Source organism: Ovis aries, chromosome 17 (genome assembly GCF_016772045.2).
Source record: "Ovis aries strain OAR_USU_Benz2616 breed Rambouillet chromosome 17, ARS-UI_Ramb_v3.0, whole genome shotgun sequence".
Lineage (NCBI taxonomy): Eukaryota > Metazoa > Chordata > Mammalia > Artiodactyla > Bovidae > Ovis > Ovis aries.
The window spans coordinates 53925634-53945331 of NC_056070.1; the positions used below are offsets into that span (position 1 = coordinate 53925634).

Consider the following 19698-nt stretch of genomic DNA (forward strand, 5'->3'; position numbering starts at 1 on the left):
CTTTTCATGTGCTTTTTGATCATTTGTATATCTTTGTTATAGTAATATCAAATCTTTAGCCAATTTTTTTTTTTAACCGATGAGTGATAGGAGTTCTTTATATATTCTGTTACCAGTCCTTTGAATATGTATTGCAATTCATTTCTCTCAGTCTGTGGCTTGCCTTTTGTTTTCTTAGTAGTGTTTCAAAGAGCGAAAGTTTAATTTTGATTGAAATCCAATTTATCATTTGTTTCCTTTTCTATTTTGCACTTTTTGTACAAAAGAGACCCTGTCAGAAACTGTTAAGAAACCTTTCTCTGCCCTAAGGCCATTCAGATTTTCTCCTCTTGTATCATTTTGCATTTTTTTTTACAGAATAGCACAGTCATGGATTATTGTTTAATTTTACCTTTAAATAAATAAGTAAATAAAATGAACTTTTGAAGAGTGGGAAGAACCTTTAAAATGGGTATTAAAAGAGTACATACTATATGATTACACTCTCACAATGTAAAAAAACTGTGCTGGTAGAGACTTCTCTGGAGGTCCAGTGGTTAAGACTCCATACTTCCATTAGGCACAAGTTCAATCCCTGGTTGGGGAATTAAACTCCCACGTGCTTCGTGGCATGGCCAAAACAAAAACAACTGTGGTACTAGAAGTCAGGATAATGGTTACCCTGGACAGGGGCCAGCATATGGGAGATGCTTCTGCGGAGCTAGGAATGTTCCCTTTCTTGACTTGGATTCTGGTTAAGGCGTTTGTTTGTGAAAAATGTATCTTGCTACAAATTTACAATTCATATTCTGTGCGTTTCTACTTACTTTCCAGGATTGTGTACAGCTGAATCAGTACACACTGAAGGATGAGATTGGAAAGGTAACTATCCCAGGAGACAGGCTGGTTTTCCGTACCTACCAGGGATGTCTTGAATACTGTGGCTCTACCTGACTAGAGCTGGGAGTGAGCGAGGAATCCTTGGAGAACAGACTGGGAGGGGGAGTGTTTTGTTTTATTTTGTTTTGTTTTTACATCAGACTGTGTGTTTCTACAAAAGCTCACAAAGCTTCCAGAGTAATTCTGTATCACCAACATTGGTGTTGGTTTTTTTTCCTTCTTAAGGTATTCTCATATCTGTTTTTGCTTTTACATCAGTATCAAAAGTATCAAGTGGATAGTATCAATGGACAGTATCAAAATTCAAAAACTCAAATGCCAATAGAGAGCAAGTGAGTAATATATGTGAAAAAAACATACTAGGTGTAAGACAATAGGGAGTGGTGAGGACTGTGGCAAACTGTTAACACATGGAAATGATTATGACTCCATATCCACATCAGAATCTGGATTTTTATAGCTGAACTGTTTTAAATGTTGGCCATTAATTCAAACATTCTAAAAACCGGAGATCCAACACAGTACAGGGCAGATTTTGTCAACAGGCTACCACTTTGTCACCTCTGTATTAGGGTCCTGATTTTGTGGATCATAATTTCTAGATACTGTGTCACGGGCATCTCCCTTTCTCCAGGGCTCGTATGGCGTGGTCAAGTTGGCCTACAATGAAAATGACAATACCTACTACGTGAGTACCCACATCCTCCTCCCTGCCCTCTTCCTTGTCCAGAGAAAAGGCCTCCTATCCAGAACTTGGTTTCCTGGAAGGTTTTCTTAGCTGTTGTCTCATTTTATTCTTAGGTCATGTTTATTTTGTGCATTAGGAAGGAAGTGGGGAAGTGGGGAGGTGAAGCGATTGGCTCAGGAAGATTGAGTGAATAAATCCAGCAAATATCTCATATCCTTTCTCTGGGCTGCCCTTTCTACATCCTCCATAGCACCAAGAACTAAGTGGTCGTGAGATAAATTGCCCTCGTTTCTGAGGCTTTGGAATTGGTCCAGTAGTTCATATCCTGATTTTCCCATGTGCCAGTTGTGTCCTTGGGCAAATGACCTAAATGCTGAGCATCAGTTTCTCCACATGTGAAATATCCCTTGCCCATCACGCCAGCTCACTCTTGTCTTGATTCAGTGGTAGCCAATCCCAGGGCTTGTGGTCCCCCAGCTGGGAGAGCCGATCTGGAACCTTAGAAGTACCCTCTAGGCTGGAGGGATCCCGAGAGTCCAGCCTCCACATAACCCATGGAGTTGACCCATTCCAATGGCAAGGTGCTCACTACATGGTCCCAAGGCTGCTGGTGTGCCGAGAGCTTGGGCAGGCTCAGGAGTGGAAGGAACTCTCCCTCCATCTTCCTCTCCATTTTAATCAGGATGCGGGGTCTTTTCTCCCACAGGCAATGAAGGTGCTGTCCAAAAAGAAACTGATCCGACAGGCGGGCTTTCCACGTGAGTTTGTCGGGCCTTTGTTTTTAGGTGCAGAGGCTGGGGCAAGACAGGGAAGACTCACTGAATGGTGTGCCCTGTAGAGTGTGCCCTGGGTGGATTCCCCAAAGCTAGTACTGGACCTCCGGCTGAGGTTTTTAAAAGTTCATTTTCTTGTAAAAATGTTTATGAAAGGAATATAGGTATCAAGTAAAAAAAAAAAAAAATCCGTTAGAGGAAAATAGCCTGGTGGTTCCTCAGGAAGTTAAACGAACTATTACCATATGACCCAACAATTCTACTCTTGGGCACATATACCCAAGAGAACTGAAAACACACAATCACACAAGCTCATACATGAAGGCTTATAGCAGTGTGATTCAAAATAGCCAAAATGTACAAGCAATCCCAAATGTCTGTCACCAGATGAATGAGAAAACAAAAGGTGGTCTGTCTGGCCAATGGAGTATTACTCAGCCGTAAAAAGGGATGAAATTCTGATATGTACCTCAACACAGGTAACTTTGAAAACATACTAAATGAAAGAAGCCAGACACAAAAGGCCATATATTGTATGATTCCACTTACATGAAATGTCCAGAATAGGTAAATCCAGAGACAGAAAGCAGATTAGTGATTTCTAGAACCTGGGGTTAAGAGGGAGTTGGGTATGACTGATGATAGGTATGGTTTGTTTGTGTTTTTTTTGAGGTGGGGCCATTGAAAATGTTCAGGTTGCAGAACCTTGTGAACGTACTGAAAAGCATTGCATTACACATTTTAAAACGCTCAATTTACAAAATTTAATTACCATAAGGTATTTCAGTTGTATCTACAACATGCGAAAGAACAGAAGGATGTATAATGGAGGTCACAGATTTCTTGCTGTACTCCTCCCTCTCTCTATAGGCTCCCCACCCACCACTTTCAGCTCTTTTAGGAGCTGGTAATTACTGCATGTGATCGGGTGTAGGTGAGCATATCAGAGGCAGCTCCAGCATAAGCTCCCTGCAAGTGGAGCTGAGCAATATATCCGCTTGAGCCAAAAAGAGAAAATAGATAAATGTAACTTCCCCCAACCCCACCCTATCACTACCAGGACCCTGATCCTGCTTATCTGAACTCTGAGCCAGATAATATCCTTATGTTATTATTTCCTGATTTAGTAATTTCTGACATTTACTTCTGACTTCCTCTGAGGACAGCTTAAACCAGTCCTTTCTCCTCCCTTTCCCCAGCTGGGCAATGAGGTGATACCAGGATGTTCAGCTCCCTGTTGTCACTGCCATTGTCACTTTCCTTCTTGTTCCAGCAGGTGCAGCAGGTTTCTTTCCTTTGAACTTGCCTTTCCTTGCTCCACATCCCACTTCTGATACCTGCACCTCGGCTTTTACTTTCCAAGGCTGACACATCTACATTCGGTTCTGTTAGTCACATTTAGATCCTTACTTACATGGAATAGGGCTTCCCTGGTAGCTCAGCTGGAAAAGGATCCACCTGCAATGTGGGAGACCTGGGTTTGAGCCCTGGGTTGGGAAGATCCCCTGAAGAAGAGAAGGGTTACCCACTCTAGTATTCTGGCCTGGAGAATTCCATGGACTCTGTAGTCCATGGGGTTGCAAAGAGTTGGACAACTGAGCAACTTTCACTTTCACTTTTCACCTACATGTAATATGCAGTATAAGTGTGTTCACTGTGGACCTTTCCGTCATTGTGACCTTCTGAATGTCAGTCACTACTGGGCCAAGCAAGTTCTTTTTTTTCCTCTCATCAGTTATTACTTCTTTTCCTATCCCTGACTTATTTATCTCCTCTATTTCCACATGAGTTGTGGAGGCAAGGAATAATATTTTTGTCCTTCTCATGGAGTGGGAATACCGAGCCCCAGAGAGGGAATGTTGAGATTGCTCCACTAGACCCCAGACTTCTTTTCCTTGTACCTCAGTGAACTTTTGATGCTCACTGTGACCTAGAGCATGGGACAGGAAGAAGAGCATTAACAGAAGGCTGGGCAAGGGAACTGGGTCTCCAGCCTCATTAATTTCCAGCATCAGAGAAGACAAATGAAAAGAAGGCTGATTAAAGCCCCTGGTGGCATCAGCCACTCCAGTCTTTCTGAGGCACCACCCCCCCATAAATTGTCCTGCTTACAGTCCCCTCTGCAGAGGAGAGTCTCTTTGTCCTGACTCTGGGATGGTTCATGTTTCCTCCAGGTCGCCCCCCTCCTCGAGGTACCCGACCAGCCCCTGGGGGCTGCATCCAGCCCAGGGGCCCAATTGAGCAGGTGTACCAGGAAATTGCCATCCTCAAGAAGCTGGACCACCCTAACGTAGTGAAGCTGGTAGAGGTGAGATGAGGGGGACACGGAGGAGGGAGGGAGGAATGGGGATGGTCCAGCCTCGGCTCTGTGATTACCAAAGTGCGACACCATTGGTTCCCAGGGAGAGCCATGTCACCTCCAGCAGCCTGTTACAGGGCTGAGTGGTGGTTACTTCTCCAGGCTCCTTCACCCTGTCATTGCATGTAATTCTCACCCCTTTTTCAGACTATTTATTACTCCCACTTTATAGATGAAGGAATTGAGGCTCAGAGGAGTACTGAGGCTTGCCCTTTACCTGTTTGTCTTTTTGGAACTAGTTCTTTTTCTACTACACAAATGTGTATAGTTGTAGCATAAAAGCAGCCATTTGCCTGTAAACAAATGCGCCTGGCTATGTTTTGATAAAACTTTACTTATAAAACTGCTCTATATCAGCATTTCTCATGCTTATTGGTCTCCAGACCCTCTTATGCTCTTTTTTTGAAGCATTTTTAAAAAAATTTATTTTTAATTGGAAGATGGTTGCTTTAGTCCATGAGGTCACAGAGTCGAACATGACTGAGTGACTGAACTGAATTGCTTTACAATGTTGTATTGATTTGTGCCATACAACAGTGTGAATCAACCATGAATATAAAGTCCCCACCCTCTTGAACCTCCCTCCCACCCCATGCTCTTAAAAATAATTGAAGATTGCAAAACCTTTTGCTTATGGGGGTTATATTTATTAATATTTATCAATTAGGATTTAAAATTGAGAAGCTAAAAATTATTTTTTAATTCATTTAAAATCAACAATAATCCTATACATTAATGTGATTTTCTTAAAAAGAAAAATAACAGAACTCTAGATAGGCAAGTGCCTGGGTCTGACTTTTCCTGGAAGGGCAGGGCTTAGGGGTTCCAGGTTGGCTGTCCTGGGCCTCTGCCTCGGGTGCATCCCTTTCTCAGGGTTCTTGTCCTGTGACTCTTGGGTGACTGGGGAAGTTGAGTATGATGTGTCAAGAGGCGGGAGGATCAGTCTAGCCCAGGAGCCTGCCTTTGGTTCTTCCCAAAAGGAGAGATGGCAGTTGCAGGCCATCTCCATCTGTCACAAGAACTCTCACAATTTCAACCCATGGATGCTTGAGTTGCCGTCCTAGAGAAAACCCAAGGGCGCTTGGTTGGTGTGTGTGTCGGGTCCTGGTGGGATCTCCCTTCTCCTTCATGCCTTGTGGTGTGTGGGCTCCCAACAAGGCCCTTTGACAGCTTGCTTGTTCATTCACTCGTCAGACATTCCCTAAGGATCTACTAGGTCCCTAGTCGTGTACAGGGCACCATGGAGGCAGCCGAGGTGGATGCAACCTGGTGCCTACCCTTTGAAGAGAGGAAGATAGAAATTATGATAAAGTGAAAACAGGAAGGCTGTGAAAGAGAGAAAGAAGGCACTGCAGCAGTTCCAGGCAAGAGGACATCATTTCCTGCTGGGGCAGGGGGTTGGGGACAGAATTTGAATTTTGACAATTCTGACAGCCGATCCATTGTCTCCTAGGAGACAAGTGGGATTCTTATTCAAGCTGAGACATTTTCCAGGGGAGGAATCTGCCCCCTCACCTTATGTAACCTCCTTTCTGGGTGCTTTGGACCCTTGTAGATTGGGCTAGAAAGCGCTTATTTTCCAGATGGCCATTTGGATCACACATTCCTGTGCCCTTCATCTTAACTGGGAAAAACAGTGGAAAGCACAGCCCTCCCGTTGGCAAGTGCAGTCATGTGGCTGCTGCTTCCTCCCTGCTCATGTCTTTTCTCTCTCTTCCTCTCCCCTGCTCCTCATCTCCGGCCTGTTCCATGCGGCTGTGCCAACAGGTCTTGGATGACCCCAATGAGGACCATCTGTACATGGGTAAGAGAGCCCTTGCCTTCTGCCACCCTTGATCGGGCAGCTACACCTGCCCAAAGCCCAGGGGTACTCTCCATCCAGCCTCTGCACCTGGCATCTCCCACCCTTTCCTGCTCCGGTGGGGCCCCTCACAGAAGGCTGCACCCGAGGTTTAAAGCAGGAGGTGGAAAGGAGTTCTTGCTGAGACTTTATCTGGGTGTCCTGTTCATCCATCTTCTGATATCTGTTGAGTGCCTACTGTGTGCTGGGTACCGTTCTAGGCACTAAGGATGCAATGATGAGTAAGAAAGATGAAGCTGGTGTTCTGATCAGGGGAAACAGCCCGTCAACAACTATAGTTGGCCTTCTGTGTCTGCAGGTTCTGCATCTGCAGATTCAACCACCTGTGGAGCAAAAATAATACAAAGAAAAAATTCCAAAATGTTCCAAAAGTAAAGCTTGAATTTGGCATGGACTGGCAACTATTTACATAGTATTTACATTGTATTAGGTATTATAAAGTAATCCAGAGATCATTTAAAGTATAGGGGAGGATGTGTGTAGGTTATATGAAACTACTACACCATTTTACATAAGGGACTTGAGCAGCTGTGGATTTTGGTATCTACAGGGTTCCTGGAACCAATTCCCTGTGAATACCCAGAGATAACTGTAAATAAAGCAGATGATCAACTTCAGACTGATGCTCTGAAGAAGATTAAACAGGGTGATGTGAGAGAGAGATGGAGGGGCCACTGCAGATAGGAGGTGAGCATTTAGCACCTGAACGTCAAGGACTCAGCCCTGTTAAATCTGGGGAAGAGCATTCCAGGTAGAGGAAATAGCAGGTCAAAGGCCCCAGGGCTGGTGAGAGCTTAGAGTTTAAAAAATGTGGCTGCAGGAGAGAAAACCAGGTAGGGAGGGAAGGTGAGGATGGAGGGCCTAGGGTGGGGGTGGGTAGCCATGGTGGGGCATTTGGAGCCTTGAGGGGCTGTTGAAGGGTCCTGCACACTGACCTGGAAGGACTCAGGTATATCCTCAGAGACCTCATTTTTAAAAAATGATAGGGACACAGGACAGCGCTCAGTTCTCAGTATAAGCGCTGATGAGGGAAGGAAGAACAGGACTAATGCAAAGCAGACTATCAGGCCCAGGAAGGCATGATCAACAGGCCACATGTCCCGGTGATGTGTGGCTGGGGGAGGCATTCAGACAAACTTGTGTATTTCAAGTGGGTACAGATGACAGCCAGGAGGGGTAGTGGTGTGGGCAGGGCCAAGCCCAGCCCGGAATCCAGATGTCTGCTGGATGAGCACAGCACGATCCTTTGCTGCACAGGGAGTGATGGATGAATCATAAAGTAATGGGTCTGGGTTGGAACTGGAGCTGAGAGCTCAGTTTCCCCTAAAGTAGTTGCTATGGTTTCATTCCAAGGATGCTGTTGTTGCTTAGGACATTTTATTTCTCTTGCCCTCACCCAAGTATTTTTTGTTTGTTTGTTTTTTAAATTTGGCTGTGCTGGGTCTTAGTTGTGGCAAGTGGAATCTAGTTCCCCTGACCATAGGGTTGAATCTGGGCCCCCTCCATTGGGAGCTCAGAATCTTAGCCACTGGACTATGCGGGAAGTTCCCTCACCCAGGTTTTACTATGAAAAATGTTAAAGCTGGAAGAAGAGTACAGGGAATGCCTGTTTACCTATCACCCAGATTCAATAGTTAGTAACTTTCTGTCATATTTGCTTTATCAGTTTAGCCACCCACCCATCCATTTCTCTTTTGTTTTCTGAACCATCCAAAAGTAAAGTAGCAGACATCCTGACACATTAGTTCCTAAAAACTTTAGCCTGCATCTCCTAGTCACTTCAGTCGTGTCTGACCCTTTGCCACCCTATGGGCTGTAGGGGCTTCCCTAGTAGTTCAGTCAGTAAAGAATCTGCCTGCAATGCAGGAGACCTGAGTTCGATCCCTGGGTTGGGAAGATCCCCTGGAGAAGGAAATGGCAACCCATTCTAGTATTCTTGCCTAGAAAATCCTAGGAGGAGCCTGGTGGGCTACGTCCATGGCGTGTTGCAAGAGTTGGACATGGCTTAGCGACTAAACCATCACCACCATGGACTGTAGTCTGCCAGGCTCCTCTGTCCATGGGATTCTCCAGGCAAGAATACTTGAGTGGATTATCATGCCTTCCTCCAGAGGATCTTCCCAACCCAGGGGTTGAACCCACGTCTCTTATGTCTCCTGCATTGGCAGGTGGTTCTTTACCTCTCGCGCCATCTGGGCAGCCCTCACAATACCACAATACCATTATTGCACCTGAAAAGTTAATGCCAATTCCTTAGGAGCATCTAGTGGGTAGGTCGTCCTCAAATTTTAGAACTTTAAAAACCTTCCTTTAGAAACATTTTAGAAGTACACAATAAATACTGTCAGAAATGAAAACTTTAAAAAATTGTGAAACATTCATATAAAAATACGAATATCACAGAGTCACAATTTCTTAATGTGGTACCTGCACCACTTTAAATATATGAGACAGGAACTTCCCTGATGGTCCATTGGTAATGAAAATGCCTGTTGATACAGGGAACCCGGGTTTGATCCCTGGCTCTGGGAATGTCCACATGCTGCAGGACACCTAAGCCCATGTGCCCCAACTACTGAGCTTGTGCTCTAGAGCCCATGCGTTGTAACAAAAGAAGCCACCACAATGAGAAGCCTATGCATTGCAACAAGGAGTAGCCCCCGCTTGCTGCGACTAGAGAAAGCCACGTGCAGCAGTGAAGACCCAACACAGACAAAAATAAATACAATTTAAAAAGAAAGATGATATGAAAAAAATAAATATATGAGATCATTTTAGGTGGTATATGGACAACCATTTAAAACATTTTTTAGACTTATTTTACCATTTGTATAAGAAGAACTATAACCAGCACACTAAACTCAGGATTTCATGGATTTTATTACCTGAGATAAGACTAAAAGTTTTCATACTAAATCAGTTTAAAAGTGTGAAATAAATGATAGTTTACATAGTATATAGATATAGCCAGGTTATAACCATGGTAGGCAAATGACTGAAGTTTGGGGGAACACAGAAGAAAGCACAAACTATAAAAGGTCATTTGGGGCCCAGAATGGCATCCCCAGCATTGTTCGCTCACCTGAGGCCCCGGACCTGACTCTGAATGGCTTTGAGCTGTTTTTGAGGAGGTGGGTTGTCCATTCAACAAATGTCACAGTTTGTCAGGCCCTGATCTAGCCCCTTGGGGGGTGGTAGCTCCTCTCGGCTGCCACCCCTGACCTCGCACTTGGGGTAGCTCCTCTCGGCTGTTCCTGCACCGTCGCAGCCTGGCACTCTCGGCTGCTGCCCCTGACCTCGGACATGAGCTAACTCCTCTTGGCTGCCGCCCCTCGGGCATGGGGTCCTCCCGGCTTTTGCCCCTGACCTCGGACATGGGGTAGCTCCTCCTTATTGCCAAATTCAGACTTGAAGAAAGTAGGGAAAACTGCTAGACCATTCAGGTATGACCTAAATCAAATCCCTTATGATTATACAGTGGAAGTGAGAAATAGATTTAAGGGCCTAGATCTGATAGATAGAGTGCCTGATGAACTATGGACGGAGGTTCGTGATACTGTACAGGAGACAGGGATCAAGACCATCCCCAAGAAGAAGAAATGCAAAAAAGCAAAATGGCTGTCTGAGGAGGCCTTACAAATAGCTGTGAAAAGTAGAGAAGTGAAAAGCAAAGGAGAAAAGGAAAGATATACCCATTTGAATGCAGAGTTCCAAAGAATAGCAAGGAGGGATAAGAAAGCCTTCCTCAGCAATCAATGCAAAGAAATACAGGAAAACAATAGAATGGGAAAGACTAGAGATCTATTCAAGAAAATCAGAGATACCAAGGGAACATTTCATGCAAAGATGGGCTCAATAAAGGACAGAAATGGTATGGACCTAACAGAAGCAAAAGTTATTAAGAAGAGGTGGCAGGAATACACAGAAGAACTGTACAAAAAAGATCTTCGTGACCAAGATAATCACGATGGTGTGAGCACTCACCTAGACCCAGACATCCTGGAACGTGAAGTCAAGTGGGCCTTAGAAAGCATCACTACGAACAAAGCTAGTGGAGGTGATGGAATTCCAGTTGAGCTATTTCAGATCCTGAAAGATGATGCTGTGAAAGTGCTGCACTCAATCTGCCAGCAAATTTGGAAAACTCAGCAGTGGCCACAGAACTGGAAAAGGTCAGTTTTCATTCCAATCCCAAAGAAAGGCAATGCCAAAGAATGCTCAAACTACCTCACAGTTGCACTCATCTCACACGCTAGTAAAGTAATGCTCAAAATTCTCCAAGCCAGGCTTCAGCAATACGTGAACCGTGAACTTCCAGATGTTCAAGCTGGTTTTAGAAAAGGCAGAGGAACCAGAGATCAAATTGCCAACATCCGCTGGATCATGGAAAAAGCAAGAGGATTCCAGAAAAATATCTATTTCTGCTTTATTGACTCTGCCAAAGCCTTTGACTGTGTGGATCACAATGAACTGTGGAAAATTCTGAAAGAGATGGGAATACCAGACCACCAGACCTGCCTCTTGAGAAACCTATATGCAGGTCAGAAAGCAACAGTTAGAACTGGACATGGAACTACAGACTGGTTCCAAATAGGAAAAGGAGTATGTCAAGGCTGTATATTGTCACCCTGCTTATTTAACTTCTATGCAGAGTACATCATGAGAAACGCTGGACTGGAAGAAGCACAAGCTGGAATCAAGATTGCCGGGAGAAATATCAATAACCTCAGATATGCAGATGACACTACCATTATGGCAGAAAATGAAGAGGAAAACTAAAAAGCCTCTTGATGAAAGTGAAAATGGAGAGTGAGAAAGTTGGCTTAAACTTTCAGAAAACATTCAGAAAATGAAGATCATGGCATCTGGTCCCATCACTTCATGGGAAATAGATGGAGAAACAGTGGAAACAGTGTCAGACTTTATTTTTGGGGACTCCAAAATCACTGCAGATGATGACTGCAGCCATGAAATTAAAAGACGCTTACTACCTTGGAAGAAAAATTATGACCAACCTAGATAGTATATTAAAAAGCAGAGACATTACTTTGCCAACTAAGGTCCGTCTAGTCAAGGCTATGGTTTTTCCAGTAGTCATGTATGGATGTGAGAGTTGGACTGTGAAGAAAGCTGAGCGCCGAAGAATTGATGCATTTGAACTGTGGTGTTGGAGAAGACTCTTGAGAGTCCCTTGGACTGCAAGGAGATCCAACCAGTCCATTCTGAAGGAGATCAGCCCTGGGATTTCTTCGGAAGGAATGATGCTAAAGCTGAAACTGCAGTACTTTGGCTACCTCATGCGAAGAGTTGATTCATTGGATGAGACTCTGATGCTGGGAGGGATTGGGGGCAGGAGGAGAAGGGGACGACAGAGGATGAGATGGCTGGATGGCATCACTGACTCGATGGACATGAGTCTGAGTGAACTCTGGGAGTTGGGGATAGACAGGGAGGCCTGGCGTGCTGCGACTTATGGGGTCACAAAGAGTCGGACACGACTGAGCGACTGAACTGAACTGAACTGATCTAAGCCCTTCCGGGAATGAAACTCAAGCCCGGGCCCTACACCCTCAGGGCATTTTAGTGCTCTGATGGGGGCAGATGGATACACTCCACCTAAGTATTACTAGGCGTAGGGTTCAGAGGTGACAGCTGTGCTCTGTGTTTAGTTATTTAGTCGTGTCCGACTGTTTGTGACCCCATGGACTGTAGAGTCCATGGGATTCTCCAGGCCAGAATACTGGAGTGGGTAGCCATTCCCTTCTCCAGGGGATCTTCCCAACCCAGGGATTGAACCCAGGTCTTCCACATTGCAGGCAGATTCTTTACTGAGCTGAGCCACCAGGGAAGCTTGAAGGTGACAGAACCATGAACAAAAGCTAACCTGAGCAGGGTCAGGGGAATCAGGAGTTTCAGGTTGGAGGCTTGGGAAACAGTGGCTCCTGGGATGCCTCACGGAGGTGAGACCTGTGCAGGACCCTGGGAACCAGATGGCAGAGGGCATTTCACATCATTGTAAGACTTTGCCTTTTACTTTGAGAGAGAAGGGGGCCCTTGGAGGACTTTTTTTTCTTTTTAATATTTATTTATTTGGCTGTGATGGGTCTTAGTTTTGGCGTGCAGGCTTCTCTAGTTGTGGTACCTGGGTTTAGTTGCTTCACAGCATGTGGGATCTTAGTTCCCTGACCGGGGATTGAACCCTCATCCCCTGCACTGCATGGCTGATTCTTAACCACTGGACTGCCAAGCATGTCCACCTTGGAGGGTACTGAGCTGAGGAGTTGAATGAGTATGTAAAGAACATGACTCAAACTTCAAAGAGGAGTTGCATAAGCCATTTGGACCAGGCAGCTTCATGGACAGTTTTTCACTTCTTGAGGTGGCAAAGTGGGAAGGAACCGTGTGGTTTTGGTGTGTTGATTCCAGTGATTTTGAAACAATCCCAATACTTTAGTTTTTCATTTCCAGCCATAGCTGTGTGTGGCTAGGACAGAGTGGGCAGCGTGTGAAGCCAGTTAGCAGATATCGGCAAGGGTTCTGCACCTGCAGGCCTGACTCTCAAAGGGTAGAGAACATGATCAGTATTTCTTGGGGTTAAAAACTTCTCACCTGCCACTCAGGCCCAGGAGGGGTTAAACTGTGAGCGACTTGAAAATACACCTGTTTCAACAGGCCAGCTTCCCTCATGCCAACCGACTTTTGGTGCTTGGGAGGAAGCATTGAAATTCATGAAGCAGCTCTTGAAAGTTAAGTTTGCAAGGTGGGAAAGCAGGAGCTGAGGGGCCCAGAGCTCCTCTTGGTAGGAGACTTACCTTCAGAGCCATTGCCTTTGCTTCTAACCACAGCCTGAAGCCACAGCAGATTTGCCCTAACTCGGGTTTGGCCATTGCCGGTTGATGAACCTGAAAACAGGGTGGGGCCCTGGGGGAGTTAAGTTCCTTTTCTGATCTGAACCTTTAAGCCTTCTTTTTGTCTGAGGAGCTGGTTCTTTCCCCTTGGCCATCTCAGCCCTTGGACAGCTTTGAAACACCTTTCGTCCATAAGAAGCTCCAGTGTGTGCTTCTAGAAAACAGAAAACTCGAAAACCATCCTCCATGGGACTTTGAAATCCACTGTGCTGTTTTTTTCATTTCCTAAAGTACAGCTTCATAGTCCCAGTTATATCTGTTCAAGCAGAACAAAATTAAAATAACTATGCCACATGACTTGGCAATTCTGCTCCTAGGTACCCCCAAAGAATTGAAAACAGCCGCACATAAACACTTGTGCAGGAATGCTTGTGCATGAATGTTCGTAGCAGCATTATTCATAATAGCCAAAATGTGGAAATAACCCAAATGTTCATCAGCTCATGAATAGGTAAACAAAATGTAGCATAGCCATACTATGGAATATTATACAGCCACTAAAAGGAGGAAAGTACTGATACATGCTACAATGTGGATGAATTCTGAAAACATGCTAAGTGAAAAAGCATGTTACCAGGGGTCACATATTGTATGAGTCAAGGTATATGACATGTCCAGAATAGGCAAATCTATAGAAACAGAAAGCAGATTAGTGGTTGCCAGGGGCTGTGGGACGGGGTGTGGGGAGTGACTACTAGTGGGCACAGGGTTTCTTTTCAGGGGACTGAAAATGTGCTGGAATTAGATAGAGGCGATGCTTGCCCTGGAGGCAGTAGACTGCTAGATACCACTAAATCATGCACGTTAGAATAGTTGTATATTCTGAAATTTCACCTCAACTTTTAGAAATGCAAAAAATACCGCCCCTCTCCGACAACAAAAACCCTGTGCATTCCCTGAACGTAGTGTATCTAATACTTGATGGTGGGGTGGGGGATCCCACATACACAATAGTAGGCAGTGAGTCAAGAAAGGCCCTGTTTAGGAGGAACAGAATCAGCTGGCCTTTGAGGTGGCAGAGAGATCACCATCCCCACCTCTAGCTCCAAGTCTTGATTTGATTCGAAGTCACAGGTTGGAGCGCCAGCTGACACAGAGTGCTAAAGAACTGGAACATTATCTGACAATTTTTGGTTTACGTAGCCTGACACAGCCTAGCAGCTTGGAAAATGTGAGAGGGATCATTGACATTTGTTCTTGCTGTTTCTTAAACTGAAACTTTGCTAGGGTTCAGAAGACCCCTAGGGCTGCTGCTTTTGTGTCCACGTAAATCCACATTTGGGTTGCTTCCCCTTAGACCTGTTCTTTGGCAGGTCTTTGGCTCAGGACATGGATGAGTGACAGGACATAGTTTAGCATCAGTCGTATCCCTGGGACTCCCCTCCCACCCCCTCCCACCTAGGTATGAGAAGACAGTGAGAGGCTGTCCCCACCTGTGCCAGTCTCCCTGCTTTGTCTCCTCTGGCAGAGGGTCCTCAGCTGTTTTGAGGACCAGATGTATAGCCAGCCTGGGGTCCCAGGGACATCAGAAATCTCTGACCCCTAGCCTCCTGTTGGGAACTGAGAAAAGCAGAACCTTCTGTGGTTTTGGTTCAGTGGACTGTTCCCCTCCCACCCCCCGTGTTAGTTTCAGTGCTTCTTAGTGTTTCTAGGGGTGGTTGGGAGCTGGGGAGGAGGGGAGGAAGATGGATTTCCATTTTCCCAATGTAACCATTCACCCCCTTCTCTATCCTACAGTGTTTGAACTGGTCAACCAAGGGTGAGTGTCCCCATTCCCAGCAGGTATGAGGCCCGAAGCTTCTTGAGCTGCAAAGCTGAATGAGGTGGTGGGAGGGGGCAAAGGCTGGTATGTCTGGTTTGCTTTTCATGTGCGTGTTGACCTTTCAGGCCTGTGATGGAAGTGCCCACCCTCAAACCACTCTCTGAAGACCAGGCCCGTTTCTACTTCCAGGATCTAATCAAAGGCATCGAGTACTGTAAGCGGGGCCCACAGGAGGACTCTCACCCAGGGGGTGGTTAGCTATCCCAGATAGTGGATGGAAAGTGGAAGGTTTCTTACTTCCCTCCTGGAGCACAGGGAGGTGGGCAGGAAACAGAATTGCCTGCGCTATGACGACACCCGCTCCAAGCAGAAACCCTTCTTCTGGCCACATAGAAAAACTAAGAGCAATAGTGTTAGTGACTGTTTATCCAGTTCTTTCTACCAGGCACTGTTAATTTCCTAGCATCACCCCTTATTCCCAGCAATCCTGGGATCTTGTTAACCTCTGGGAACCTTAGTTCCTCATCTGTAAAATGGGAATAAAATCTCTCTCACAAGGTCTGAAATCAGCCAGGACATCAGTGTTCTGATTGGCAGGGTGTCCTTTCTGCTACTGGTTGTTAAACATTTTGACTCATACCCTTTGCCTGTTACTACACAGGATTGTTGTGACACTGAAATGGGGTCAATGGGAAGCACTTAACACATGGTGAGGGCCCAGACGGGGCATTCAGTAAAGGAAGCTGCTGCTCCTATTACCAGTATCATCATCATTATCACCCCGGAAACACAGTTGGGTCTTCCAGATCGTAGGGTTGTCCTTGCCCATGGGCGGACACCCAGGCAGGAACCGTTAGCCAAGTCCCAATCCTGCTGTGTTTCACACTTCAAATCAGACCTGCTCCAGTCATTGTTGGTTTGGTGAACAGGTTGTGAGGTGGCGTTAATAAATGAAAACATGCTTGACTGTCACAAGTTTTAAGGCTTCTAGCTGGGAGCCAAGCTCAGCAAAAGCTCTCCATGCACACATGACTTAAACTGTGGCAGGTGGTTACCTATTACTATTGGCAGTCAGTATTTCACTCCTCACTTTGGAGGATGGGACAGCTTGCTTAGACATTCCCTTTAACTTTTAGAGCTGAGGGTGTTTCACAGGTTTGGGAGGGGAAGGCTGGGAAGGGCCTGGGACCCTGGAAGAACAGAGGGCCTCCTGCCTGTGTCTCTGGGCTATGTGGGCCACATGGAGCTCCTTGTGTGGATTCTCTGTCCCCTCTCTTCCATTCTGCCCCCAGTACACTACCAGAAGATCATCCACCGGGACATCAAACCTTCCAACCTGCTGGTGGGAGAAGATGGGCACATCAAGATCGCGGACTTTGGTGTGAGCAATGAGTTCAAGGGTAGTGATGCCCTTCTCTCTAACACTGTGGGCACCCCGGCCTTCATGGCTCCTGAGTCGCTCTCGGAAACCCGGAAGATCTTCTCTGGGAAGGTAGGTTTGGACCTGCCTGAGATGTGCAATTCTGCCTGTGTTAGGGTCCTTTCAGTTGTAAGTGGCAAAAATCTAACTCACTGGCTTAAAGAGTGATTTGTGGATGAGGAGTGGGGTTCTTTTGGCCTCAGGCTTGGCTAGATTCAGAGGTTCAAAGAGGAATCTGTCTCTCCATCTCTCAGCTGTTTTCCTGAATTGGTTTCCTCCCCAGGTGAACATCATCAGCGACTCTGGGCTGCTTTCTACCAGTTTACAAGCCTCAGTGGAAAAGAGCACTTTTCTTTCTGTAGGACTCAAGCGAAAATCCTAGGATTGGCTGTAATTGGCCCAGTGTGGGTCATATGCCCATCCTCTAACCAATCACTGTGCCTGACGAAGTGTTGCTCTGATTGGACAGTTTAGGGTCATGTGCCAATCACACTGCCTGGGGAAAGTATTGCTTTCATTGGCCAGGCGTGAATCATATGCTCAGTGAGATGTGGGGTTTGATGGGCAGGAACAGCCCCATTCAAACTCCCATGGACTGAGCAGTCAAAAAGAGCTGCTTCCCCAAAGGAAAGCTGGAGGATTGGATCCTGGATAGGTGAAAGAAGGTTATGCCCTTTACTGCCCCTTGCCCCCTCACACTGAGCTCTCTTTTTCTGGCAGGCGCTGGATGTTTGGGCCATGGGTGTGACACTGTACTGCTTTGTGTTTGGCCAGGTAAGGTGGGGTGTCCTGTGTCCTGGCTGTTGTGGGTGGCTCCCTTGGACTAATAGTTACCCTTGCAGGGAGATAGAACTTACTCATTTAAAAGTTATTTCATTTTATTTCCACAGTTAGATCTGCATATGGAAAAGTATGCCTTCCCAAATATACATAGCTGTACATAACAGTCATATCTGTGAAGACAACCTGCTAAAACAGGGTTTTGGTAGAGGCTCTAGAAATTGTAAATACAGTTGATGAATTTAGGTCAAGGACAGCAAATGTGCACCTCTTTCCACTTCTAAACAGGAGATAGGCATCACTAATCAATAACTGCAATCTTTCTTTCTGAGCCTGGTACTGCTTTGATGTTCTTCTCAACAGTGTTCCTGGAAGCTGTTGTTGGAAGAATAGAATTGGAATGGAATTTAAAACATTTGGCATTATTGATTTAGGGAGTGCTGTTTGTCTTCATTTTGTTGCTCTTTTATTATTTTTATATTACTCGTATTTAGGGGCTTCTATTTTTAATTCTAAAGTTCAGACTGATTATGTGAGCAGTAAAGATGAGAATTATTCCTTCTCCTGAGCTTATGCTCCTGTTGAGAAAAGCTTAAGAAACTGATCCCGTGAAGAAGTAAAGTTTATAATCTCCTCCCCACAACCCAACGTTTGATTAGAAAATTTTCAATCCTGTAGTCAAGTTGTAAGAATTATACCTTCTTACATATGCTTCAGAGTGCAGTCATTAGCCAGAGCTCACTATCTGTGGCTTTCATCTTTTGGGCTAAAATGTACACATCAGGGAATCTACAGATGTTAAAAGTGTACTCTGATGAGTTGTCACATGGATGCACCTGTGCAACCCTGACATCTCAAGTTATTGTTTCTCATGGCATCATTTTCCTTGGACAGGAGTAGACAAGGTCACTTTCTGTGACCTTTTGCAGCCTTTTGAGCACCCCGCTTAAAGGTTTCTTTTTCCAAAACAATCCCTGAGCTCCTCCTGGGTCAGGCCCTTCCTCCTGTGAGAAGATCGCCTTGTCACCCAGGAGGTGGTGTGTGAACAGGCTTCAGGGTAGAGTCTAGGCTTAAATCCCAGTTTCATGCTTCCTAGGACATAGCACCTCTCGGAGCTTCTGTTTTCTCTCTCCTGTAAAATGAGAATAATATTTACTGTTTTTAAAAGTATTTATTTATTTACTCATTTTTGGCTGCGCGGGGTCTTCGTTGCTGTGCGCAGGTTTTCTCTAGTTGCGGTGAGTGGGAGCTTCTCTCCAGCTGTGTCACGTGGGCTCCGTAGTTGCAGTACGCCTTCTCTAGAGTGCAGGCTCAGTAGTTGGGACTCACAGGTTTAGTTCCCCTGTGGCATGTGGGATCTTCTTGGACCAGGTATGGAACCTGGGTCTGCTGCATTAGCAGGCAGATTCTTAACCACTGGACCACCACGGAAGTCCAGTATTTACTATTTTTTATGGCTTCTGAGAGGATCAGCAGAAATAATTCAAGCATTCATTAATTCAACAGATATTTATTGAGCCCCTACTTTGTGCCAGGAATGTTCTTGGGCACTGGGTGTCAGCAGTGAGCAAGACAGACAAAAATCCATGCCCTCTTGGAGCTGACATTCCCGTGCAGGAATTAAACAGTGAATAAATCCATATGGTTTTATGTTTTGGCCATACCATGTGGCATGTGGGATCTTAGTTCCCCAATCAGGGATTGAACCTTTGTCCCTAGCAGTGGGAACACAGAATCCTAACCACTGACCACCAGGGAAATCTCCCCAATGTATATGGAATAATGTCAGGAGGGCACATGCAATGGTGAGAAATCATATGGAGGTGGAGTGGGTGTCCATTTTAGACAGGAGCTCTGGAAGACCTCCCTGAGAGGTTGAGCTTTGATCAGACACCTAAATGATGGAAGAAAACAAGCCATGCACATACTGGTGTGAAGAACATTCCAGGCAGAAAGTGAAAGTGAAGTCGCTCAGTCGTGTCCGACTCTTTGCGACCCCATGTACTGTAGCCACCAGGCTCCTCAGTCTATGGGATTCTCCAGGCAATTGCCATTTCCTTTTCCAGGGGATCTTCCCCACCCAGGGATCGAGCCCAGGTCTCCTGCAATGCAGGCAGATGCTTTAACCTCTGAGCCACCAGGGAAGCCCATTCTAGGCAGAGGTTAACAGCCAAATGAGATGTTGGTCCTGAGAAACCTCAGTACAATGCCTGGCCCAGGCTGAGCCCTCACCAATCACAGCTACTGCTGCTTTGTCTTTTGTGTTGT

General features: G+C 45.6%; 1 protein-coding gene across 4 annotated transcripts in view; it reads left to right on the forward strand.

Annotated features, from left to right (window-relative positions):
- The window catches only part of CAMKK2 (calcium/calmodulin dependent protein kinase kinase 2), a 53949-nt gene that overhangs the window by 20745 nt on the left and 13506 nt on the right, over positions 1 to 19698 (forward strand). For all 4 annotated transcript variants that reach the window (XM_027956490.3, XM_027956492.3, XM_027956491.3 and 1 more), the window contains exons 3-11: positions 814 to 861; positions 1514 to 1567; positions 2274 to 2325; positions 4515 to 4648; positions 6467 to 6503; positions 15206 to 15227; positions 15356 to 15444; positions 16523 to 16722; positions 17371 to 17424. In XM_027956490.3, coding sequence (XP_027812291.2) covers positions 814 to 861; positions 1514 to 1567; positions 2274 to 2325; positions 4515 to 4648; positions 6467 to 6503; positions 15206 to 15227; positions 15356 to 15444; positions 16523 to 16722; positions 17371 to 17424 — 690 coding nt within the window. The remainder of the gene's footprint in view (positions 1 to 813; positions 862 to 1513; positions 1568 to 2273; positions 2326 to 4514; positions 4649 to 6466; positions 6504 to 15205; positions 15228 to 15355; positions 15445 to 16522; positions 16723 to 17370; positions 17425 to 19698) is intronic.